General features: G+C 60.9%; 2 protein-coding genes across 3 annotated transcripts; one reads left to right on the top strand and one right to left on the bottom strand.

Moving 5' to 3' along the window:
• Positions 1–1,232: 1,232 nt before the first annotated feature.
• Positions 1,233–7,999, bottom strand: ADRB3 (adrenoceptor beta 3; the record flags this gene model as incomplete). Its single annotated transcript, XM_083880393.1, has 8 exons — positions 1,233–1,323; positions 1,918–2,011; positions 2,388–2,507; positions 2,584–2,666; positions 3,355–3,489; positions 5,150–5,296; positions 5,444–5,584; positions 6,826–7,999. 8 exons carry the CDS (start codon positions 7,997–7,999, stop codon positions 1,316–1,318), a joined length of 1,902 nt encoding a protein of 633 aa, XP_083736519.1. The 3' UTR covers positions 1,233–1,315.
• Positions 8,000–16,660: 8,661 nt separating this feature from the next.
• On the top strand, positions 16,661–22,852 carry EIF4EBP1 (eukaryotic translation initiation factor 4E binding protein 1). 2 transcript variants are annotated; one of them, XM_083880620.1, is made up of 3 exons: positions 16,661–16,863; positions 20,880–21,053; positions 22,486–22,852. In XM_083880620.1, exons 1-3 carry the CDS (start codon positions 16,716–16,718, stop codon positions 22,515–22,517), a joined length of 354 nt encoding a protein of 117 aa, XP_083736746.1. In that variant the 5' UTR covers positions 16,661–16,715; the 3' UTR covers positions 22,518–22,852. The 2 variants fall into 2 exon arrangements, with proteins under 2 accessions (XP_083736746.1, XP_083736745.1); XM_083880619.1 differs by having other exon boundaries at positions 16,664–16,863; positions 22,483–22,852.
• Positions 22,853–23,500: the final 648 nt, after the last annotated feature.

The raw sequence follows: 23,500 nt of genomic DNA, 5'->3' as shown, positions 1-23,500 counted from the left end.
ACAGGTATAGGCACAGATGAGTACAGGTGTGCACAGGTGTGCATGTGTGTGTGCACGGGTTTGTACAGGTGAGTACATATGCGCACAGGTACAGGTGAGTACAGGTGTGCACAGGTGAGTGTACACAGGTGTACATGTGTGGATGCATGAGTGTGTGCAGGTGTAGGTACAGATGAGTACATATGCATACAGGTGAAGGTACAGGTGTGTACAGGTGAGCAAAGGTGTGTACAGGTGCATACAGGTGAAGGTACAGATGGGTTCAGGTGCACAGTTCAGTGCAGGGCCGTGTCCCGGCAGTTCAGGGCGCACAGGTGCCCGTGAGCACACACAGGTGCGTGTCCAGGTGTGGGGTACAGGCCGTGGGTACCAGTCCCTGTGCAGGGCTGTGAGGCCGAGGGGCTGCACCTGTGCTGGAAACCCCCCAGGTGAGCTGCCCCAGCCCCGCTTTGATCACAAACCCAACATCCCCCTGAAGCTCCACCATCCAAATCTGCATTAATTGGGTTTTTAGACCGACTCCCACCCTCCGTGTGGTGTCACTCACCTCAGAGGGGACACTCGGGGACAGCCTTGGAATAAACCCTCATGGTCAAAGGTTTCCAAACCCCACAGCCAGCCAGAGCCACGCTTTGTTCTGCTCAGGGAGGGACTTCAGCAGGGAGAAAAAACCTGTAAATAAATCCCCATTTGCCAGAACCTCCTCCCAAGGTACATCCTCAGAGCCCGCCTCCACTGGGGAAAGTTTGATTGATTTTAAGCTATTGCAATTAACACAATAATTGCGTTATTTATCATTGTATAGCTGTTGAGACAGCAGAAAATGTAAATAATTAAAATTTATTTAATTAAATGCTTCTTCCTGGCCTTTCTTTGCTCCTGAAATAACGGGATATCTGAAAACCTTACTGGGGCACTCAAGTCTGCACTGTTTAACCCTCCCCTGATGAGCTGGGTGCTCGTGGGGTGCTCATGCATCAAAATAATCGGCCACTTATGCACAAAAGTGAATTCCCGCATTTATTAATTGGAATTTGCCTGTACAAAGAGGCGGGAGAGGCTGAGCTGTGCCTGGGGGAGCTGAGGGGACCAGCCCGGGCAGGGGGAGGACAAAGGATGACACAGAAGTCTGGACAGTTTGTGTCCCTCTGTAAGGACCCCCCACCCTCACAGGGGGCCCTGGGTGTCCCCCCCACCACCACACCAGCCCCCCACCCCAGAGCCAGAGCCTGCCCCAGGCTGCCCCATCATCATCATCCTCATCAGCCACATCTTCCTCCGAGAGCTCTTCCCGGTGGCTTCAGACACAGCACCGTCATCCCACTGCGGAGAGGAGAGGAGAGGCTGCAGCAGGGGAGACCCCGACCCCGGACAGGGCTGAAACCCCCCGGCTGCAGAGCCCACCTCACCTGGGGGTGATGCCACTGTCCCCTCCCCGGCTGCAGACCCCAACCCACCTGCAGACCCCAACCCACCCAGGAGTGATGCCACTGTCCCCTGCCCGGCTGCAGACCCCAACCCACCCCCTGAGTGCTGCCACTGTCCCCTCCAGGGCTGCAGACCCCTCCCCACCCGGGAGTGCTGCCACTGTCCCCTCCAGGGCTGTAGACCCCTCCCCACCTGGGAGTGCTGCCACTGTCCCCTCCAGGGCTGCAGACCCCAACCCACCCCCTGAGTGCCGCCACTGTCCCCTCCAGGGCTGCAGACCCCTCCCCACCCGGGAGTGCTGCCACTGTCCCCTCCAGGGCTGCAGACCCCTCCCCACCCAGGAGTGATGCCACTGTCCCCTCCATGGCCACAGAGCAGGAGGTGGCACAGCCCATCGTGGGCAGCCTGGCACTGCCAGCAGCCCCCAGCCCGGCCAAGGACCCCGAGCATCCCCAGCGCCCCCCGAGCCCCCGGGCCGGTGACACTCACGGGTGACGCGCTGCCCGCTCAGATAAACCGGGCCGGATCCGCACTGGAGCACGAAGGTGACGGGAGGGATGAGCTCCAGACCTCTGAGGCTGATCTGCGAAGAGCTGGAGCTCAGAGACCCCCAGGCCCTGACAGAATTAACCCTCCACCCCCCTCCCGGGGGGCTTTGGAGGGAAAATCTACCAGGGACAAGACAAAAGGTATCAAAAGAGGCTCTTTCCCGGGACCTTTGTTTAATTTTTGGGGTTTCCAGGGGGGAAAGAGAGAACAAGGGAGAGCAGGGCAGTGGAGCAGCAGCCTCCTGCTCGGGAAGGGATGGCTGGACTCAGAATATTAGAGAGAGAAGGGAAGGAAGGGTTAAACTGTATGTTAAGAGGTTCCAGGGGGTCGAGAGGGGAAAGAAACCATTCCCCAGAGGAATACAAGCCCCCTGGGACCCCCGGGCAGGGGCTGGGGGAGGCTGCCCTTACCATGGTGAGCAGGGAGCTCCTCAGAGCCGCGATGGGCACCGGCCGCTGCTCCCCGGAGGCGTTTTTTGCGCCCACGGCCACCAGGTGCAGCTCGTCCCCGGCCTCAGCCCCCAGGCAGATCTGCACAGAGCACAGAGCCCGTGGAGGAGCCGCCGGGAGAGCTCTGGGGGGGCTCCGGGCAGGGCTCGGGTCTCACCGTACTCAGCAGCACCAGGTGCTCCAAAAAGTCATCGTCCTCCTCCAGCACACAGCTCGGGGTGTCCGTGCCCAGCTGGCAGCCTGGGGGCACGGCGGGGGCTGTTACCTCCCAAAAGGCAAAACAGAGGCGTTCCCCCCACCCAGAACCAGACGGGAGGATTTCCCGGGTGTTCACTCTGGGGGAAAGGGGAGGCACAGCCAGCCCGGCTCTGCAGGGCGCAGGGCACAGCCACAGTGCCCCACCCCGGCTCCCTGCAGGGCACAGCCACAGCCCCCAGCCCGGCTCCCTGCAGGGCACAGCCCCCCAGTCCCCCACCCCGGCTCCCTGCAGGGCACAGCCCCCAGCCCGGCTCTCTGCAGGGCACAGCCACAGCCCCCAGCCCGGCTCCCTGCAGGGCACAGCCCCCAGCCCGGCTCCCTGCAGGGCACAGCCCCCACCCCGGCTCCCTGCAGGGCACAGCCACAGCCCCCAGCCCGGCTGCCTGTAGGGCACAGCCACAGCCCCCAGCCCGGCTCTCTGCAGGGCACAGCCCCCAGCCCGGCTGCCTGTAGGGCACAGCCACAGCCCCCAGCCCGGCTCTCTGCAGGGCACAGCCACAGGGCACAGCCACAGGGCACAGCCACAGGGCACAGCCACAGGGCACAGCCACAGGGCACAGCCACATTCCCCCAGCCCGGCTCTGCAGGGCACAGGCACTGTCCCCAGCCCGACTCTCTGCAGGGCACGGCCCCACCGTCCCCCAGCCCACCCCAGGCCTCCCGGTCCTACCCCACAGCGCGACCACCGGCCGGTCCTCGGCCAGCGACCGGGGGAGGTCAAAGGAGCTGTTCATCCTCCAGAGCAAATCCAGCACCCGAGACAGCAGGAACCGCAGGGCAACGAGCCCCTCCCTCCCACCCACCGCTGATAAAGGCGAGGGGGAGCCGGGAGGGGCAGGGTGGGAATTCAGGGCAGGTGTGGGAGGGGCTGGGGGTGGCACCAAAGCACCCACCGCCCCCTCACAGCCCCAGCAGCGCCCACAGCCCACCTGGGCACACTTTGCCTTGATCAGAAACCGGCCTTGCCAGTGAGATCACTGATCACTGGGACCCCCGAGCCAGCCCACCCTCCCCTCCCCTGCTGGGAGGTCACCCAGAGCTCCTGAGGCCCAAGGAGCAGCTCTGGGCTGGGCTGGGCTGGGCTGGGCTGTGTCCCTGAGTGCAGGATGAGCCCATGGAGGGGACACACAGGATCTGCTTGTGCTCAGGGCCCACTGCTGGGATCAGGGATGAGCCCCCAGGCATCACCAGACCCGGGCCTGAGGCTCTGGGAACACTCCTGAGCTGCATTTCTTCTCTTTATTCGGTGATTTCATCACTGCAGGGTGTTGAGAGCAAAACACCAGGGAATGATCCCAGCAGGGGAGACCCTGCAGCACCCCAGGTCTGGTTCCTGTGCAGGGCTGGGATTTCCCTGGCACCAGGAGCTGGGATTTCCCTGGGACCAGGAGCTGGCACTGGACACCTCTGACAGGTCTGGGGTGTAGGAACGTGGGGCAGGGCTCAGGGGGAGCCCCATGGTGTGCCCAGAGCTTTTCCTTGCTGGTCACAGCCCTGGGAAAGGGGATAACCCCCCCCAAAGCTCAGGGAGCCCCCAGGAACAGCCCATGGAGCAGCACCCTCTGCTCAGCACAGATTTGGAGGCACCGCAGAGATCCAGAGGTTTATTTCACACGCCAGGGGTGACACAAACCAGGACAAACCCTGCACAGTCACTGAGGACTCTGACACCAGCCTGAGCCCAAGGGTGCTGTGGGGCAGAGCAGGGGGAGGTGAGCACCCACCTCCTGCCCCAAGGGCCACAGACACAAACTCTGTCCCAAACGAGAGGGAGAAACTGCCAAGAGACCTGACGAGATCCCAATTCCTGCTTTTGGAAGTCCTTTGGGCTCAGAGCTCCCCTCATTCCCCTGAGTTTTCCTTTGCTGGAGGCACCAACTGCAGCTCCTGGAATTGCACTGGGCCCTGGAATGGGCAGCTGGGGCAGGGATGGGAACCCTGGGAAGGGCCCGAGCCTGCGGGAGGCTCTGCTCTCCTTCTCAACATTGTCCAAAACTGGCCAGGCCTGGGAAGACAAGGTCCTTTGTCCTTCAGGAAAGCAGAGCTGGCACATCCCACTGCCAGCCGTGCCGGGGGCAGCCCAGGGGGGATTTATCCTCTATCCCCTGCCCGCACATCCAGACAGGAGTTTATCCCCTGCTCACACATCCAGCCGTGCCAGGGCAGCCCAGGTAGAGTTTATCCCCTGCCCGCACATCCAGCCGTGCCAGGGGCAATCCAGCTGTGCCGGGGGCAGCCCAGGTGGATTTATCCCTTTCCTGCACATCCAGCCGTGCCTGGGGCAGCCCAGGTGGGATTTATCCTTTATCCCCTGCCCGCACATCCAGACAGGAGTTTATCCCCTGCCCGCACATCCAGCTGTGCCAGGGGCAGCCCAGACAGGAGTTTATCCCTTTCCCACACATCCCTGAGGCTTTGCTGCCCCTCTCCGAGCAGCTCCAGAGCTTCTCCCCACATCTGCTCACAGAGCAGCTCCACATCTCCGGCACTGAGAACCCGGCACTGTCCCCAAACCACCGAGGGAGATTCTCCTCCTCCTCCTCCTCCTCCTCCTCCTCCTCCTGGGGTCTGTGCGGGCCCCGCGGGCTCGGCCGCCTCCGTCATCCCCGGCCCTGCAAGAAGAGGGTGGGAGGTGACACAGGTGTCACCCAGCGGGCTGGGCTGGGGACGGGGACCCGCGGCAGCACCTCAGCGGGCTCGGAGGGCTCCAGGGAGGGTTAAAGCTGCGGGGAGGCGCCGGTGACGGCGGCCGGGCTGACACCGGGTTGGCGGCGGCCAGGGCGGGCACAGGAGGGGCCGGGGGGCGATGGCCCGCCCGGGGAAGGGTCTCTCCTCTCCTCCCCGTTCTCGCTGCTCGCAGTCACTCGGACGGGCCCGGGGGCGTCTCTCCGCCAGGAAACCTGGAACGGGGAGCGCAGGGGTGAGAGCCCGGCCTGTCCTGTCCCCCCGGCCCTGCCCCGGGTCCCCGGTGGTTCAATCCTCCCCGAGAACACCCCTGGTGTCTCTACCCGCACACCCCCCCCAGGCTGCCAGGGAACTCTCCTGCCCTCAGCGTCAGCAGGGAAAACACGGTGAAAATGCGCAATAACCAGGATAACTCAAATTTTGTCATACTAGTGTTAAAAAAAAAAAAAAAAAAAAAAAAAAAACCACCACCTCAGTGTGGATAAACAGCACCTTGCAATTTTGCAATTTGGAGTGTAAAGGTGTGTCAGGGTGCTCTGGGCAGGGCAGAGACACAGCCTGGGGGTCCCCCCACTTCTGCCAGACCCCTGCCAGCCCTCCACCTCTCCTGCCAGCCCCCCAAAACCCCTGCCAGCCCTACCAGCCTCCTGCCACCTCTGCCAGCCCCCCAAAACCCCTGCCAGCCCCCCACTAGCCCTGCCAGCCCTGCCAGCCCCCACCAGCCCTGCCAGCCCCCAGCAGCCCCTCCAGCCCCCCACCACCCCTGCCAGCCCCCACCAGCCCCTCCAGCCCCCAGCAGCCCCTCCAGCCCCCGCTGTTCTCGTGCTGTCGCCTCCGGGAGCGCGTTTCCCGTGCAGGGACGGGGCGGGATGAAATGAATTAATTCCCTTCCCAGATTTTACACGGCTGGAGGGCAAAGCCCAGAGTGCGGAGCCCGGAGCCTCAGTGCCCCGCTGGGGAGGGATCCCCGCGTTCCCCTTCTCCAGCGGCAGGAATTGGGACCGGGGGAAGGGAAATCCCGGCTGTGGGACGTTCCTGCTCAGCTGTTTCTCCTCCCTGTTCACCCCCCGTGTTTCCTTCACCCGGGAGCAGCGGACAGTCCTGGAGTGGGGCTGGTCTGGTGGGGACCCCAATTTTACAGCCCAGTGGAGGGGCCAGAGCTTCAGGGGACCACCAGGGGACAGGACAGCGGTGCCCGGCCCCACATCCCGGAGCTCTGCCGTGTCCCCGGGCTCTGCCGTGTCCCCTCCCGTGTCCCCCGGGCTCTGCCGTGTCCCCTCCCGTGTCCCCCGGGCTCTCCCGTGTCCCCCGGGCTCTGCCGTGTCAGAGCAGCCCCACACGGACACCCCCTCCCCAAAGGGACAGCCAGGACCCCCCAGAGCAAACCCTGCAGGTACCTACTCCTCCTCCAGCGGCGCTCCCAGCGCTGTGCGCGCTCCCTGCGGCCGGGACTCGCCCTGGGACCACCGGCCGTGCCCCCCGCCCCGGGGCAGGGTCACCTCCTCCTCCTCCTCTCCCCGAGCCCCTCCGTCCCCTGCAGACCCCCCGGGGGCCGCTCTGCCATCCCCCGCAGGGCTCCCCCGGGGGCGGGGGGCGCAGGGGCAGCCCCGGGGGTCCCCGTGCGGGGCGGGGGCCCGGCGGGGCCGGCGGAGCAGGCGGCGGAAGGCGCTCCTGAACTCGGGGCTGCGGCAGTAGATGAGCGGGTTGAAGGCGGAGTTGGCGTAGCCCAGCCAGTTGAGGAACACGAAGAGCCGCTCCGGCACCAGCGAGCGGCAGAAAACCTTGACGATGTTGGCCACGAAGAAGGGCAGCCAGCAGAGGGTGAACACGCCCATGATGATGCCCAGGGTCTTGAGCGCCCTGTGCTCCCTGATGGCCCAAAGGCGGGAGGGTCTGCGGCGGGGGCACCCGGGGGGCTCCTGCAGGAACCTGCCCCGGGCCCTCCCGATGAGCCGGACGTGCCGGGACGCCACGGAGAACACCCGCACGTACACAAAGATCATCACCAGCAGCGGCACGTAGAAGGACACGGTGGAGGACACGATGGCGTAGGTGACATTGGTGACAAAGTCGCAGCACCGCGGGTCCTCATAGCACCGCGCCGCCCGCTCATCGCCCCCGGCCCGCCACCAGTGGTTCATGATGGGCAGGAAGGAGATAAAGGCAGAGACAGCCCAGACCAGGCAAACCACGGCCCGGGCTCTCCCTTTGGTCACCAGCACCTCGTAGTGCAGCGGGGCGGTGACGGCCAGGTAGCGGTCCACGGCGATGGCGCACAGGGTCTGGATGCTGGCGGTGACACACAGCACGTCCAGCGAGGTCCAGAGCTCGCAGGCTGTGTTTCCATAGGGCCAGTGCCCGCTGAGCAGCAGCGTGGCCCCCGGCGGCACCACCAGCAGCCCCATGATGAGGTCGGCGCAGGCCAGGGACGTGATGAACACGTTGGTCACTGTTTGTAGCCGCGGGGTCCTGGCGATGGCCGCGACCACCAGCGAGTTCCCGGCCGCGGTGAGCAGCACGGCCACGGCGATGGCGGTGCCCAGCAGGCACTGCCGGCCCGGGCTGCCCGCCCCGCTGCAGTTCCCGGGGCCGCCCCAGGCGCTGCCGTTCCCGGAGGGGACGGGGCTCATCTCGGCCGGGCCGCAGCCCTGGGGCCGGAGCGCCGGGGCCGGGTCCCCTCCGGGCCGGGGGAGGAGCCTTTAAAGGCGCGGGGCGGCCCCGCTGCCCCATCCCGGGGCGAGGGACGGGGAGCGCCTCCTCTGCCCCGGACACGCTCCCCCCCGGCATCCCCGCCGGGCGCTTCAGCCCCTGGCTGTGCCCTCCTGCCTTTCTCCGGGCTCTCCATCCCCTGGCCGTGCCCTCTCGCCCTTCCCCGGGCTCTCCATCCCCTCCCTGTGCCCTCCATCCCCTCCCTGTGCCCTCCAGCTCTTCTCCGTGCCCTCCCGTCCTTCTCCATGCCCTCCATCCCTTCCCTGTGCCCTCCAGCCCCTCTCCGGGCTCTCCATCCCCTGGCCGTGTCCTCCTGCCTTTCTCCGGGCTCTCCATCCTCCCTGTGCCCTCCAGCCCCTCTCTCGGGCTCTCCATCCCCTGGCCGTGCCCTCCATCCCCTCTCCGGGCTCTCCATCCTCCCTGTGCCCTCCAGCCCTTCCCTGTGCCCTCCAGCCCCTCTCTGAGTCCCCAATCCCCCACATCTGTCCCTGTTCCCCAGGTCCCCTCTCCGTGCAGCCCTGGCTGTGCTCAGGCTCCCCCTGGGCAGGACGGGCTGTCCCTGCTGGGGACAGTGACCCCCCCCATTGTCCCCCTGTGTCCCTGCTGGGGACAGTGACCCCCCCCATTGTCCCCCTGTGTCCCTGCTGGGGACAGTGACCCCCCCATTGTCCCCCTGTGTCCCTGCTGGGGACAGTGACCCCCCCATTGTCCCCCTGTGTCCCTGCTGGGGACAGTGACCCCCCCCATTGTCCCCCTGTGTCCCTGCTGGGGACAGTGACCCCCCCATTGTCCCCCTGCCCAGGGTTGGCAGAGGGACAGCCACCTCCAAAGGTGACACCAGGCCCACAGTCACCACCTCACTGCCGTATTTGCTGCCTGAACCTCCTCCCCAATGGATGGAGGAGATTTTCTTGCTCCCCTTCCCCAATCTGGGTGGGTGCTGGTGTTTGGAGACCCCCACCCACAATTCCTGCCCCACACTTGGCCCTGGAGAACCCCAAAAACTCTGTGGGGCTCCTCAGGCTCATCACTGCTCCCAGAGCCCCTGGGCAACCCCCAAAAACTCTGTGGGGCTCCTCAGGCTCATCGCTGCTCCCAGAGCTCCTGGGCAGCCTCCAGAGGGGATCATCTCTCCCTATCAGTTATTTATACAAATACTGGAACTTCTAAGACAGGCGGTCTCCAAATGTGGCAGTTTGAAGTTTCAGCCAAACAGGGGAATGTCGACAAAGACGGAAAAAACATGTGTAAAACCGATCTGGTTGGCATTTCTTCCCATTCATGAGCTCCCAGAGCAGAGTCCTGCTTTTACGAGCTCGATCTTTACAAGGCTGCTTTGGATTTTCAAAAAATTTTGGATTTCGGCTTGATCTGAGCTCAGTGAGCTCCCAGGCCTGGGGTTTGCTGCTGGCTGGGGCTGAGCTGGGGGTTCTGCTCCCAGGGGAGTTTGTGCTGGCCCCAGGCTGGCCCCAGGCACAGGCAGAGTGTGCAGGGAGCCCGTGGTGTGCCCGGTGGGGCAGCACACTCAGCTCAGCTCCAGAGGACACCGGGGACTGGATTTGTGTGTGAAAGGAAAGCCAGAGCACCCCTGGGAATGTCCCTGGATAATGAGGGATAGTGCTGGGCAGTGTGGGGTCACCAAAGGGGCAGGATGGGCAGCTCTGGAGTGACCAGGGGCTGCTGGTTTCCCCACCCTTCCCTGGGCTTCCCATCCTCACCTCTGTTCCCATCCTCATCTCCCCCTTTCATCCCTGCCTGCTCTCCCCTGGCAGCCCCAGCTGGGCCCTGTGCAGCTCCCAGACACCCGGGGGGGCTGCCAGACCCATCCCTGGGGATTTCACAGCCTCTTTTCCTGCTGACAGACCCCCATGGCATTTTCTGGCTGTGCTCAGGACAGAGCTCCCCCTGCATCCCAGACACACAGACACCCTGCCCACGGCAGGACAGACAGCCAGGAGCCCCCCAGGGGAGCCCCCATCCCCAGGGCTCCCCCCTGGAGCTCAGAGCAGTCCCTGGCAGGAGGGCTGGACGCCCTGCCCCGTCCCCAGGGCTCACCCAGGGCTGGGGAGAGGAAGGGAGGGTCCCAGGCCTCCCAGCACTCCCAGGGAAGTAACGTGGCTCCGAATCTTTGTCCCAGTTTTACAGCTGGAAAAGCTGAAGCCCAGAGGAGCTGGGTCTCAGCCCCATCCCTGCTGCTCCAGAGCCTCGATTCGAGCCCCCACAGGGATGGAGAGTGTCCAGTTTGGGGTTGTCACCAGGGGAAAATCATCCTCTTCCCTTTCCCATCCCTGGCCAGGCCTGGCTCTACCTGCGTGGCCACTGGCAGGGGGGGAGGCAGAGCCAGCCCTGGAAAAATGCCACAGGAGGCCAAAGGGTCAAGTGTTGTTTAGAAAACTCTGGGAAAATATGTTTATGCCACGGATCAGAGCAGCTCCTTTGGCTGCCGCCGCTGCAGGATAAACAATGGGTATTTAAAAATCCTCCTTTACACACAGAGAATGGGAATCAATGAGGGGAGATCCCTGCCCGGGGAGAGCTGGGCTGCAGGGAACAGGCAGACAAATCCTCGCTGGGCAGCACAAGCAGTTCCTGGTGCCCAGGGATGTGTTTGGAGAGAGGAAACAGATGCCTGAGCTGATCCCAGACACATCTGAGGGCACAGGGGCTCTGCCTGGTCACAGAGAGTGAGGGCTGAGAGCTCAAGTAGCAGCTCTGGATAAAACAAAAAGCTTTTTATAGCAGAGAGCTCGCTCCCTCCCTGGCATGTGGCCTCACGCTGGCACCACAGGACACGAGATAAACCCATCACACGGTGGGTGCAGTCCCTGGGCTGTCACTGCTGGGGACACCAGGCTGGGGACACCAGAGGGACACCAGAGCCCCCCTGTCCCCTCTGGATCAGCTTCCTCAGTTTCCCATCACACAGAGGGTCCAAACCAGCCCCAGTGCAGCAGGTGATGGCACCAGCACTGCCCACACCCAGGGGGTTCACCTGTTCATGCCCAGGGGGTCTCACCTGTTCATGCCCAGGGGGTCTCACCTGTTCGTGCCCAGGGGGTCTCACCTGTTCATGCCCAGGGGGTTCACCTGTTCATGCCCAGGGGGTCTCACCTGTTCATGCCCAGGGGGTTTCACCTGTTCATGCCCAGGGGGTTTCCTGTTCATGCCCAGGGGGTTTCCTGTTCATGCCCAGGGGGTCTCACCTGTTCATGCCCAGAGGTCTCACCTGTTCATGCCCAGGGGGTCTCACCTGTTCATGCCCAGGGGGTCTCACCTGTTCATGCCCAGGAGGTTCACCTGCCCATCCTGGGGACACTGGGGACAGCACGGGATGTCCATGAGCACCATGAGATGTTCCCTCTGCCTGAGGAGGGGATGCCCAAGGAGAACCCCTTTACCCCAGATCCATCCCCAGGGCAGGAGCTCTGGGCTCACTGGGGTGGGCACAGGGCCAGGCTGGGCTTTGGGAATGGATCCTGTGTGTCCACACAAGTGACAAACTCTCCTGGACTTGGGGAATAGTTTCCATATCAGACCCGCAAATCTCCCTTTGAAGTTGTTTGGGATTCTCTGTCATCACATTTCCTTGTCAGCACATAAACAGGCTGTGCTGGAGCTTTAACCCCTGGGTACTGCCTGTCCCAGGAAGGCTGCAGGAAGCGCCACATAAACCATATAAACTCTCCTCCCCCTGCCGAGGCTCTGGGAGCTGCAGCACAGTCAGGCAGGGTTTGGGCAGGAGGAGAAGAAAAAAATCTCTGTGTCAGAATAATAAAAAATAATAAAAAATAATAAAATTAATAAAAGTAATAAATAATAATAAACAATAAATAATAAAAATAATTAAAAATAATTAAAATAATTAAAAATAATAAAATAATTAAAATAATTTAATATAATTAATATAATTAAAATAATATAAATAATTTTAAAATAAAAATAATAAATAATAAATAATAATAAAAATGTGCTGTTCCACTGACTGACACACAAGCTGCTGGTTTCAGTGTGTGGGTTTCCCAAGGCTCAGGCAGGGTCTGTGCTGGGCATCTGGGGTGGTCCACACCCTGTTGCACATCCAGGAGCTCCCCTCAACAAGCTGTTCCCCCATCACCCAGAGCAGCCCCAGAGCAGGCACAGCCCCAGGGCAGGAACAGCCCCAGGGCAGGAACAGCCCCAGAGCAGGAACAGCCCCAGGGCAGCCCCAGAACAGCCCCAGAGCAGCCCCAGAGCAGCCCAAGAGCAGCCCCAGGGCAGCCCCAGGGCAGCCCCAGAACAGCCCCAGGGCAGGAACAGCCCCAGAGCAGCCCCAGAGCAGTCACAGAGCAGGAACAGCCCCAGGCAGCCCCAGCTCCAGAGCAGGCACAGAGCAGCCCCAGGACAACCCCAGCCCCAGCCAGGGCTGCAGCTCCTCCCGAGGCCAGAGCAGCGCCGGGGGAATGAGGGAAAGGGGCACCGAGACGCTGAAATGCAGCCAGTGACAAAGGCTGTGCCAAGGCAGCCCCAGGTCCTGCTCCTGCCCCCCCAGATCCCTGTGCAATTATGGTTTCAAATGAAAAAATAAATCATTATAAAGCTGTTTTCTTTGCTGAGAGGGAAGCCTGTGGCAGCAGCAGGGCAGGGCAGGGCCTGCAGCACTGACTCCCAATTTCTGATATTTTTATCAGACTTTGCAGGTTTCATTTCTGACTGGTCCCGTCTCCCTCCAGCTGCAAGGGGAGGGAGAAGGGAGAGTCCTCGCTGCCACCAGGACTGCAGAGGTTTTACAGACGATTCCACAGCTCCTTTCCAGTAGTTTCTGGTTTTTCTTCAGCTGTTGCTAAAGCGAACTGGGGTGGGGGAAGGAAGGAGGGAGAAGTTTGCAACAACACGGGTCCAGATTTCACAAAAACTGTGGGAAGTGTCGAGAAAAAAAACCCAAAAAAACATCAACAACAGCAATAACGTCAGGGGGAGAGAGCCGAGCTTTGGGGCAGGGATTTCTGAGGGACAGAGGAGCATCCTCTGGGATTGCAGCTCTGCCCCAAAGCTGGGGGAGGGAGAGGCTCCAGCCTGGTTTGGGGGAGCTGTGGGGATGAGGGAGCCACTCCAGGGGACACCGGTGCCTCCCCAAAGCCCCTCCTCTGCCCCCTGGGCACCCTCCCCAAAGCCCCTGGCAGTGCCCAGCCCCTGTCCCCAGCCCCCAGACCCCTCCCGGGGCTCACACCGGGCTGTGTTCGCTTCCAGCCCAGGGTTTGCAGGGAGGAAAACCAACAGCAGCCAGGAGGACAAGGAGGAAGATGAGGAGGATGATGAGTGAGGCAAACTCTCCCCCTCCGGCTCTGGCCGTGGGTACCACAATGAATCCCAAGCCACAGAGGATGTTTCAGGAGCAGAACCCAAATATCGCAGCCCAGGGCTGAGTTTTGGGGGGCTGAGCACCCCCAGCAGTGCCAGGGGAGCGTTTCCTGCCCAGGGCGGAGATGCCCTTCCCTCCCAAAGGCAGGATGGGTTTGTTTATGGGGCAGTTTTATCTGCAGGAACAGCCCTGGGGCCGGGGCTGTGTCCGGGTCCGTCCTTATCTCAGTGATCGGAGGGGAATGTAAACACAGCTGGAGGGGGGAAATGCCGGGACATCCTCACCGAGATGGGCTCCAGCAGTGCCCCCTCCTGCCCGGGGCTGGGCTGGGCACGGGGAGCGCTGGGGATGAGCCACAGGCGGGAGGCGATGGATGGAGGAGATGAAAGTTGAGTTTATCCTCCCCCGGGTTATTTGTTTCCTGCCCCAGCAAACCCTCCTGTGGTCACAGCCCAGCCGGGGCTGGTGTCAGCGGGGCCGCCCCCCAGGGCAGGGACATTTCATGGTTTATAAAACACATTTCCATCCCCAGGACCTGCCGGGGGGGTGAATCCTTCCCCAAAAACCACCCAGGGCTCGGCCCGCAGGGATTCAAACCCTGGGGGGAGTGGAGGGACAGACATTTCTGCTCTTGATTTAGGAGGGAATAGTGAGATAACTCCCCATCACATGAGGGTGACGGAGGGTTTTCCAGCCCTGGAGCTGCTCCTGGAATGGGCAGATAAAATGCCCTGGGGGTAGCACAGCCTGCCCTGGGCTCTGGGGGGATTCCTGGGGGCACCACAACCTGCCCTGGGGTCCCACAGGACCCTGGGGACCCCCGACACCCCTGTCCACAGCCCAGGAATAGTGACATAACTCCCCATCACATGAGGGTGACGGAGGGTTTTCCAGCCCTGGAGCTGCTCCTGGAAAGGGCAGATAAAACACCCTGGAGAGGAACACACTGTAATCGCTGAACACCCAACCCTTGTCCCTGCCTGCAGCTCTGGGGATTGGGATTCCCATCCAGGGACAGGAGTGTCACAGTTTGGGACAGCAAAAGAACCCCACTCACCCGCCAGGTAGAAGCAGGGAAAAGAAAGAAGTTTATTATGATTTAGGGTTTATAGAGTATTTGGGATTTGGTCAAGGATTGGTCAATGTGAGGAAACACCTCTCTGAGCCCAGTGGTCAATGCAGGAATCCATCACCGAGAGGAATGAAAACAACATAGATTGTTTTGGGAGACTTTGCAGGAAGGTGTGTGAACTATCATCAGAAGGGTAGAGATTATAGTAATACAGGAGTGTCCCTGTCCCTGAGCACTGAACTGGGATGTCCCTGTCCCCTGGGCAGGCACTGGGCTGTCCCTGTCCCCTGAGCACTGGGATGTCCCTGTCCCCTGGGCAGACTCTGCTGTCCCTGTCCCTGAGCAGGACTCGATGGTGACCCCCAGGTGGGGCTGGCCCTGCTCTGCCCCAGCCCCAGGATTTGCCCCAAACCCGGCCTTGCCCCGGTCCCTGAGGCCAGAACGGCCCGTCCTGCAGCCGGGGAGGAGGAGGAGGAGGAGGAGGAGGAGGAGGAAATGCACTGGCCGCCTCTCTGGGCTGGGGGTCACTGCTGATGTCACTCCGTGACGGAAATGTTCTTTTTCCTGCCCCAGTGCCCGTTAATCGATCCAGCAGCTGGCACAGGGTGAGGGCTGCCTGCCTGGCACCTCAGCCTGCCTGGGGCCCTGGGGGGACTCCTGGGGGGCTCCTGGGGACTCCTAGGGGGCTCCTGGGGGTACCAGAGTCTGCCCTGGGCTCCTGGGGGGCTCCCGGGGGGGGGGTGGTTCTGGGGGTTCCTGGGGGTCCCACAGCCTGCCCCGGGGTCTGGGGGTTCCTGGGGCACCTCAGCCTGCCCTGGGCTCCCACAGGACCCTGGGGACCCCCAACACCCCTGTCCATAGCCCAGCACCGCCCTGGACACAGAAATGCTGCCCCACAGGAAAGGCTCAGTGATACCCCGGGGACCCCCAGGACCCCCCGGGCGGCTCCAGGGATGAGCCCGGCCCTGCCCTGGGGACAGGGACTGTCACAGCCCCGGGGACACGGGACAGGGACTGTCACAGCCCCGGGGACACGGGACAGGGGACAGGGACTGTCACAGCCCCGGGGACACGGGACAGGACAGGGACTGTCACAGCCCCGGTGGGACTGGCGGGGCGGTGCCGGCCCCTGCTGGAGTGTCCCGGGACAGTCTGGCCCCGCAGCCCGGCCCGGCAGGGGTCAGCACGGGGCCGTGTCCGCTCAGGGTCCGCAGCGCTCCTGGGGAGCGGCCAGAGGGATGGAGGGGATTTTCTGGCGAGCAGGGTGGTCCCGAGGATGCTCGGGGGGGTTTCATGCCAGGATTTCATCCCTGGGTCCCCCCAGCCGACTCTGCGCCCCTCCCGCCGCTCTTCGGCTCCTCTTTAAATATATATATATATATATAATTATTATTATTATTATTATTATTTTAAATGAACTATTAAGACAAACCCTGTTTTCCCACACCCCGGGCGCGGGTGGAGCACCCCCGGGGGCTCGGTGTGTGTGTCCCTGTCCCCCCCCGGGTCCCCCCGCGTTTGTTCCCGGCCCCCCGGGGGGGGCAGCGCCATTTGGGACGGGCAGGGACATCTGTCCCCGCAGTGTCCCCAAGGACAGCCCTGACCGCCCAGGGCGGCCACCCCCCCCCCCAAAGGGACAGCTGGGGACACCCCCGGGGCTCCCAGGGGACCGGGGGGGGAAGGGAGACCCCAAAATCGGGGGACACAGGCTGGGGTGTCTCGGGGGGTAAAATGGGAGGAAAAAGGGGAGAAAAAGGGGAGACAAGGGGGACAAATAGAGGAAAAAAGGAGGAGAAAAAGGGGAGACACGGGGGACAAATAGGGGAGACAAATGGGGGGGACAAGGGGAGAAAAAGGGGACCCGTCGGGGGTCTCGCTCAGACCCCGCCCATTTACCGCTAAACCCCGCCCCATGAGCTAAACCCCGCCCCCTCATTGACTAAACCCCTCCCCCTCATTGACTAAACCCCGCCCCCTCATTGACTAAACCCCGCCCCCTCATTGACTAAACCCCTCCCCCTCATTGACTAAACCCCGCCCCCTCATGAGCTCATTGCTATTAGCATAACCCCGCCCCCTCCTGCTAAACCCCGCCCACAGTCAGCATTGACCCCGCCCCTCCCGTTCCCGCGGCGGAAGGGGCGTGTCCCGCGCCGGAAGCGGCGGCGGCGGCAGCGCCGGTCCTGTCCCGGTCCCGGTCCCGGAGCGGTCCCGGAGCGGTCCCGTCATGTCGGGCCGCTGCTGCCAGGGCCAAACGCCCAGCCGCGACATCCCGGGCCCCGGAAAGTGCCTCACCCTGCCCGACGGGGCCCCGCTGCCGCCGGGTGACTACAGCACCACCCCGGGGGGCACCGTGTTCGGGACCACGCCGGGCGGTGAGCACCGGGCCGGGCCGGGGACAGCGGGGGGGTCACCGGAGGGAGGGAGGGCGGGGGTGGGCCGGGGGAGGGGAGAGCTGCCCCCTGTACCGGGAGGAGAACCGGGAGCCCCGCCCGGGCCCGGGACAGCCCCGGTGCCGGTGCCGGGACAGGCCTCAGGGCCCGGCAGGGAGCGGCCCGGCCTCCCCGTGCTCACTGATTAATTCTGATCTCCGCTATTTGCTGTTTTCCCTGGCAGTCAGCAACCCCCGGGGGTTTTTTCTTTATTTCTGACCCCAAATTCCGGGGGCGCAGCGCTCTCTGCCATGAACACCGCGGGCTCCTTCCCTCTGTCTGCTCAGAGCTCCTGGGCGGCCCCAGGAGGGGAATCTGTGGGGGTTTCATCCTCAAATAACAGTAATAAACTGATTATATTGGGGGGTTCCCCCAGCAGAGGGGTTTAGTGGCCCCATCTCCTCGTTGGGAGTTAATTTTTGGCACTTTTCCCCCCAGAGGAGCGGCCACAGCTCCAGGTTATGGCCCCTGGCTCGGGGTCACTGTGGGGATTCCTCTGCTCCCCCCAGGCCAGGCTTGGGGTGATTTTTTCCCCCAAATTCTGTAGAATTTCCCCCCTGACAGAGATCTCTGCATCCCTGCCCGGGTGTGTGTGAGCAGCAGGTGAAGCCAAAAGCACAAACCGAGGGAGGGAATGGAGGGTTTGTGGGTCCCTCGGGTGCCGCGGGATCCCGGGGGCTGGAATGGGGAGAGAAGGGGAAGTGGCGGCGCTGACTCAGCCCGGGGCTGGTTTTGGGTTTGTTTTGCCCTGTGTTCCCTCCTGGGAGAGCAGCAGAGGATTAGCAGCTCCCGGTAATGAGGGTAATGAACCCTCCGGGGCTTCTTTGTGCCCGGGGGGCTCTGAGTGTGCGGGGCGGGAGGGGAAACCCAGGGGTGAGCCCGCCTGGCCCTGCCCGGGACACCTTTGGGGACACTGTGTGGGACACCTTGTATGGGGACACCTGTGTGGGGACACCCTGTATGGGGACACCTTGTATGGGGATACCCTGTATGGGGACACCTTTGGGGACACTGTATGGGACACCTTGTATGGGGACACCTGTGTGGGGACACCTTGTATGGGACACCTTGTATGGGACACCTTGTATGGGATACCTTGTATGGGGACGCCTGTGGGGACACCCCATGTGGGGACACCTGTGGGGGCACTCTGTATAGGGACACCTTGTGTGGGGACACCTGTGGGGACACTGTGTGACACCTGCTGTGGTGTCCCTGCAGTGCTGAGGGCAGGGATGTCCCCAGAGCTGCCCGAGGACAGACACACTGAGCTGTGTGTGCCTTGTGGGGTGTGCAGGGAGCAGAACATCCCCCGGTGTGAGGGGTTTTCCTGCTGAACACACCCTGAACTGTGGGGACATGGCTCGGGGTGTGACCAGGAGCTGTTTGTGACAGCCCAGGCTGGGTGTCCTGTCCCTGTTGGGTGTCCTGCCCTGGGTGTCCTGCCCCAGGCTGGGTGTCCTGTCCCTGTTGGGTGTCCTGTCCCTGTTGGGTGTCCTGTCCCAGGCTGGGTGTCCTGTCCCTGTTGGGTGTCCTGTCCCAGGCTGGGTGTCCTGTCCCTGCTGGGTGTCCTGTCCCTGTTGGGTGTCCTTTCCCTGTTGGGTGTCCTGTCCCAGGCTGGGTGTCCTGTCCCAGGCTGGGTGTCCTGTCCCTGCTGGGTGTCCTGTTCCTGCTGGGTGTCCTGCCCTGGGTGTCCTGTCCCTGTTGGGTGTCCTGTCCCAGGCTGGGTGTCCTGTCCCTGCTGGGTGTCCTGCCCCAGGCTGGGTGTCCTGCCCCAGGCTGGGTGTCCTGTCCCTGCTGGGTGTCCTGTCCCAGGCTGGGTGTCCTGTCCCTGCTGGGTGTCCTGTCCCAGGCTGGGTGTCCTGCCCCAGGCTGGGTGTCCTGTCCCTGCTGGGTGTCCTGTCCCTGTTGGGTGTCCTGTCCCAGGCTGGGTGTCCTGTCCCTGTTGGGTGTCCTGTCCCAGGCTGGGTGTCCTGTCCCTGTTGGGTGTCCTGTCCCAGGCTGGGTGTCCCAGGCTGGGTGTCCTGTCCCAGGCTGGGTGTCCTGTCCCAGGCTGGGTGTCCTGTCCCTGTTGGGTGTCCTGTCTCTGTTGGGTGTCCTGTCCCAGGCTGGGTGTCCTGTCTCTGTTGGGTGTCCTGTCCCTGCTGGGTGTCCTGTTCCTGCTGGGTGTCCTGTCCCTGCTGGGTGTCCTGTCCCAGGCTGGGTGTCCTGCCCTGGGTGTCCTGTCCCTGCTGGCTGTCCTGTCTCTGTTGGGTGTCCTGTCCCAGGCTGGGTGTCCTGTCCCTGTTGGGTGTCCTGTCCCAGGCTGGGTGTCCTGCCCTGGGTGTCCTGTCCCTGCTGGGTGTCCTGTCCCTGCTGGGTGTCCTGTCTCTGTTGGGTGTCCTGTCCCAGGCTGGGTGTCCTGCCCTGGGTGTCCTGTCCCTGTTGGGTGTCCTGCCCCAGGCTGGGTGTCCTGCCCCAGGCTGGGTGTCCTGCCCTGGGTGTCCTGTCCCAGGCTGGCTGTCCTGCCCTGGGTGTCCTGTCCCTGTTGGGTGTCCTGTCCCAGGCTGTCCTGCCCCAGCTGCCCACAGCCCCCTGGTTTTCAGGAGCTCTGGGCCTGAGGCTGTTGAGGAACGTGGAGGCTCCCAGGGCTGGGACACTGCTGCACTTCCAGGAATCCCTGTCCTCGTCCTCTTCCACACTCTTCCCAGGAATCTCACACTCCTCTCCCAGCCAGCTGCCTCTTGGGATGGATCCTCCTCCCCAAAACAACTCAGGTTCAGAGTAATCAGTGAAAAGTTTTTCAGTGTTTTGAGAACTCCCTGGCAGAGCTTCACTGGGGCACAACACCCAGCCACGCTGGTTGATGGATTTATTTTACATTTCTGGTGCTCAGAGCAAAGGGAGTTGGTTGTTCCAGGGCAGAGGGTGGCAGGAGCTGTTTGCCCACACGTGTTTACTTTAGTTAACACTTCTGGGGAGGGCACAAGGACGAGTCCCTTTCCCTGTGGCTGGAACAGGAGCAGAGCAGGCCATGCCTGACCCAGAGGGGTGTGCAGCCTCTTTTTGGGACACAAACACTTGTCCAGCACTCGCTGGGTTAAGGCTGTTTGGAGGGATCCCTTTTCTGCCTGTGTTTTTTGAGCTTTTTCCATGAAATTCCTTCAGAGGGAACAGGGTGTTCAGTGTGTTCCTAGAAATCCGTGCCTGGAGGCTCAGGGTGGTAGGCTGGGCCTGGGTGGTTCCTGCTTAACCCTTAGAGCATTAACCCTCTGTGTAAGCCTTGAGCAAGGGGTGTGTGATTAACCCTCTGTGTAAGCCTTGAGCAAGGTGTGTGTAATATCTGTGTAAGCCTTGAGCAAGGGGTGTGTAATGTCTGTGTAAGCCTTGAGCAAGGGGTGTGTAATGTCTGTGTAAGCCTTGAGCAAGGCGTGTGTAATGTCTGTGTAAGCCTTGAGCAAGGCGTGTGTAAGTGCTGCCGTGCCAAGGGAGGTGCCCATGCAGGAATTCCTGCTGGGAATCAGAGGGGACACAGCCCTGCCCTGTCCCTGTCCCTGCTGTGTGTCCACCTGCAGCTTTCTGCTCACGAGTGGAAATGAAATCCAGTTTTCTGTTTGCTCTGTGGGCTGGTGTGACCTTCAGCGAGGTGGAAGGGGCTGGATCTGCTGCTCCCAGCCCTGCCTGGGGTTTGTGCTGCCCCTGGGCAGGAGCTGACAGCATTTGGTGCTCACCTTGAGTGGCAGGTGCAGCGTCAGAGGAACTCTGGTCAGGTAACCCAGCCTGGGCAGTGAAGTGTTATATCGCTTAAATCAGTTATCACTTAAATCAGTTATCACTTAAATCAGTTATCACTTAAATCAGTTATCACTTCAATATCCAATCCCTGAGTGTTCTGGATTGCAAAGGGACCTTAAAGGCATTAATTTCCCCACCCTACCCTGGGCAGAGGTGTCTGACCGTGCTGCTGTCCCCTCTCCCAGGTACCAGGATAATCTACGAGCGCAAGTTCCTGATGGAATGCCGCAATTCCCCGGTGGCCAAGACTCCCCCGTCCCACCTTCCCGACATTCCGGGCGTCACCAGCCCCAGCCTGGAGGAGCTGAAGCTGGAGAACCACCACGTCCAGAGCTGTGGAGAGGAGAAAGTGAGCACAGGTGAGTGCCAGGGCAGCAAAAACCCCTCCAGCAGCCCGGGATGGAGGTTCCTGGGAATTCCAGGGCTGGAGAGCCCCAGGAGCCGTGGTGGGTTCTCCAGTCATTTCTTGGAAAGCCAGAGTGGGCTCGGTGTCACTGGGTAACGAGGTCCCTGCAGTTGTTTGATCCTGCTGTGGGCCCCAGCGACGTGGCTTTGGCAGTTATTGGGTGTAATTTGATATAATTCCCGTTAATTCAGCGTTTGGGAAGCTGCTGTTGGATCAGGAGCCCTGTGGAGAGCAGAGGGGCAGCTGCTGCTGCCTCTCCCTGAGCTGGGGCCACGCTGCAGCTGCTTGGAGTTTCGAGTTACAATTCAGAGCAGGGTTTACTTGGGTTTTTAATATCAGCCTGAGTTGTAAATTCCTGCTGCCCGTTCCTGACCCCGTTTTGTGACAGGGGCACCTCACTGAGGCCCTGCTGCAGCAACGCCAGCCAATGCTGCCCTCCAAGAATTGTTTTTAAAGTTATTTGAGGTTATTTCTTGAGGCAACCTGAACCTACCAAGTGCAAGTATTCATCTCCTCTCTAAAAATAAAGATCTGAAGGCCCTTGTTGTGTGCTGACTCCGAGTAAAATCTTTCCAGAGTCAGGATTGCCTCACTCCTGACCTGCTGTTGTGAGCTGAGGTGGCTCACTGGACTCCCTGGCAGCCTGAAATGTGCTGTCCCAGAGAATCCCAGTGCTCGGGGCAGCTCCTGGCTGCCCTCATGGTCCTGCCAGGCTGTGGGAGCAGCCCTGGGGATGAGGAGTGTGAAATGTGCCTGCCTGGGTTTGTACCAGTGACTGTCCTCAGCGTGGGTCTTTGCTTTCCTTGTGACAAGGAGGTCCAGGGGCAAGAATGAATTATTTAAAGGGCATTTAGGGGTAAAAATGAATTCTTTAAAGGGCATTTAGGGGTAAAAATGAATTCTTTAAAGGGCATTTAGGGGTAAAAATTAATTGTTTAAAGGGCATTTAGGGGTAAAATGAATTATTTAAAGGGCATTTAGGGGTAAGAATGAATTATTTGAAGGGCATTTAGGGGTAAGAATGAATTCTTTAAAGGGCATTTAAGGGTAAGAATTAATTATTTGAAGGGCATTTAAGGGTAAGAATTAATTATTTGAAGGGCATTTAGGGGTAAAAATTAATTGTTTAAAGGGCATTCAGGGGTAAGAATGAATTATTTAAAGGGCATTTTCTCTGCCTCTGCTCTGGTACATCTGAGGGAGATCCCCCAGCCCTGACACCTTCACCAGATGATTTCCACACCAACCCTGATGCCTGAATTCAGATTTTTAAACCCAAACTTACCCCATTTCTGAAGCACACCCTTCCAGCCACCCCTTCACTACAGTCCCTGCTATTCAATGTGTAACTGAGGCCTCACCTGTGGCTTTTCCCCTCGCAGCAGGTGAGGAAGAGCAGTTTGACATGGACATCTGAGCACGCCTGCCCGGAGAGCGCTGGGCCAGTGAAGCAGCAGGACTTGTCTCGAGGATTCCCCAGCAGCCAGGGCTCCCAGCAGCCGTGCCTTGAGTGCCTTCCTGCTCCTGGGAAAGGCACATTCCCTCAGGAGAGCAGAGCGTGTCCAGCTCCAGGGGCCTCCAGGGGCTGGAGGAGACACTCTTCCCCCCTCGGTTTCGGTTCCAGTTTTATGCTTTTTTTTTTTTGTTAATCATTTTAATACTGTAACTGTTACAGAAATGCAATATAAGGGAGAAATAATAATAAAAAAAAATCAATGTGGAGTCTCCTGGTGTGGAGATGAATGCAATAAATGTGGCTTCTGTCCTTTATTCCAGCAGGAAACTGCTGAGCTGTGGGGTTAAAACTGTGCCCCCTGTGCTGCTGGGGCTGGGCCAGACATCCCTGGCCCCTGGGGAAGTTTTGGTCTGCCAAATGTGCCCCCAGAAGAGTGACAAAAACTGTCCCCTGGGTGCTTCCAGAAGGTTCTGGCACGAGTTGTGTTCTTTTCCTGCCTGGCAAGGGCCAGGCTCAGCCTCCAGGTGGGAATATTTGGGATCAGTTCAGCTGGAGGGTTCCTGACTGTGCTGCCCTCTGCCCTGCCAGGGAGAGGAAGGAGCCTCCAGATTCACCTCTGCAGTTCTTTATTTCTGGCTGGCCTGGGTTTGTGATCCACAGTGAAATTTCTGTGCTGCTTTACCCTTCCTTCCCTTTTTCATCCTCTGGTGGGAAGGGAGAAGAGCTTTGGGGAAGTGGGTTTCACAGGGAGGTTAAAAACAAAGTCTGTCAGGGTTTGAGATGAAGATTTTCATCAGAGAAAGTTAATTTTGCTGTGGGAAGGTTCAGAGTGGGTCCCCAGAGCAAATATCTTCATTTTTAGCCTCAGTGAGGTTTGATAAATGAGGCCTGGACAGTCTGGGGCGTTGCTGTGTTACTGCTGGGGGTGTGGAGGCCCCTCAAAG

This window comes from Zosterops lateralis, assembly GCF_965231275.1.
Source record: "Zosterops lateralis genome assembly, chromosome: 30".
NCBI lineage: Eukaryota > Metazoa > Chordata > Aves > Passeriformes > Zosteropidae > Zosterops > Zosterops lateralis.
The sequence above is the reverse complement of the archived record's forward strand: the minus strand, read 5'-3'. Positions and strand labels throughout refer to the sequence as shown.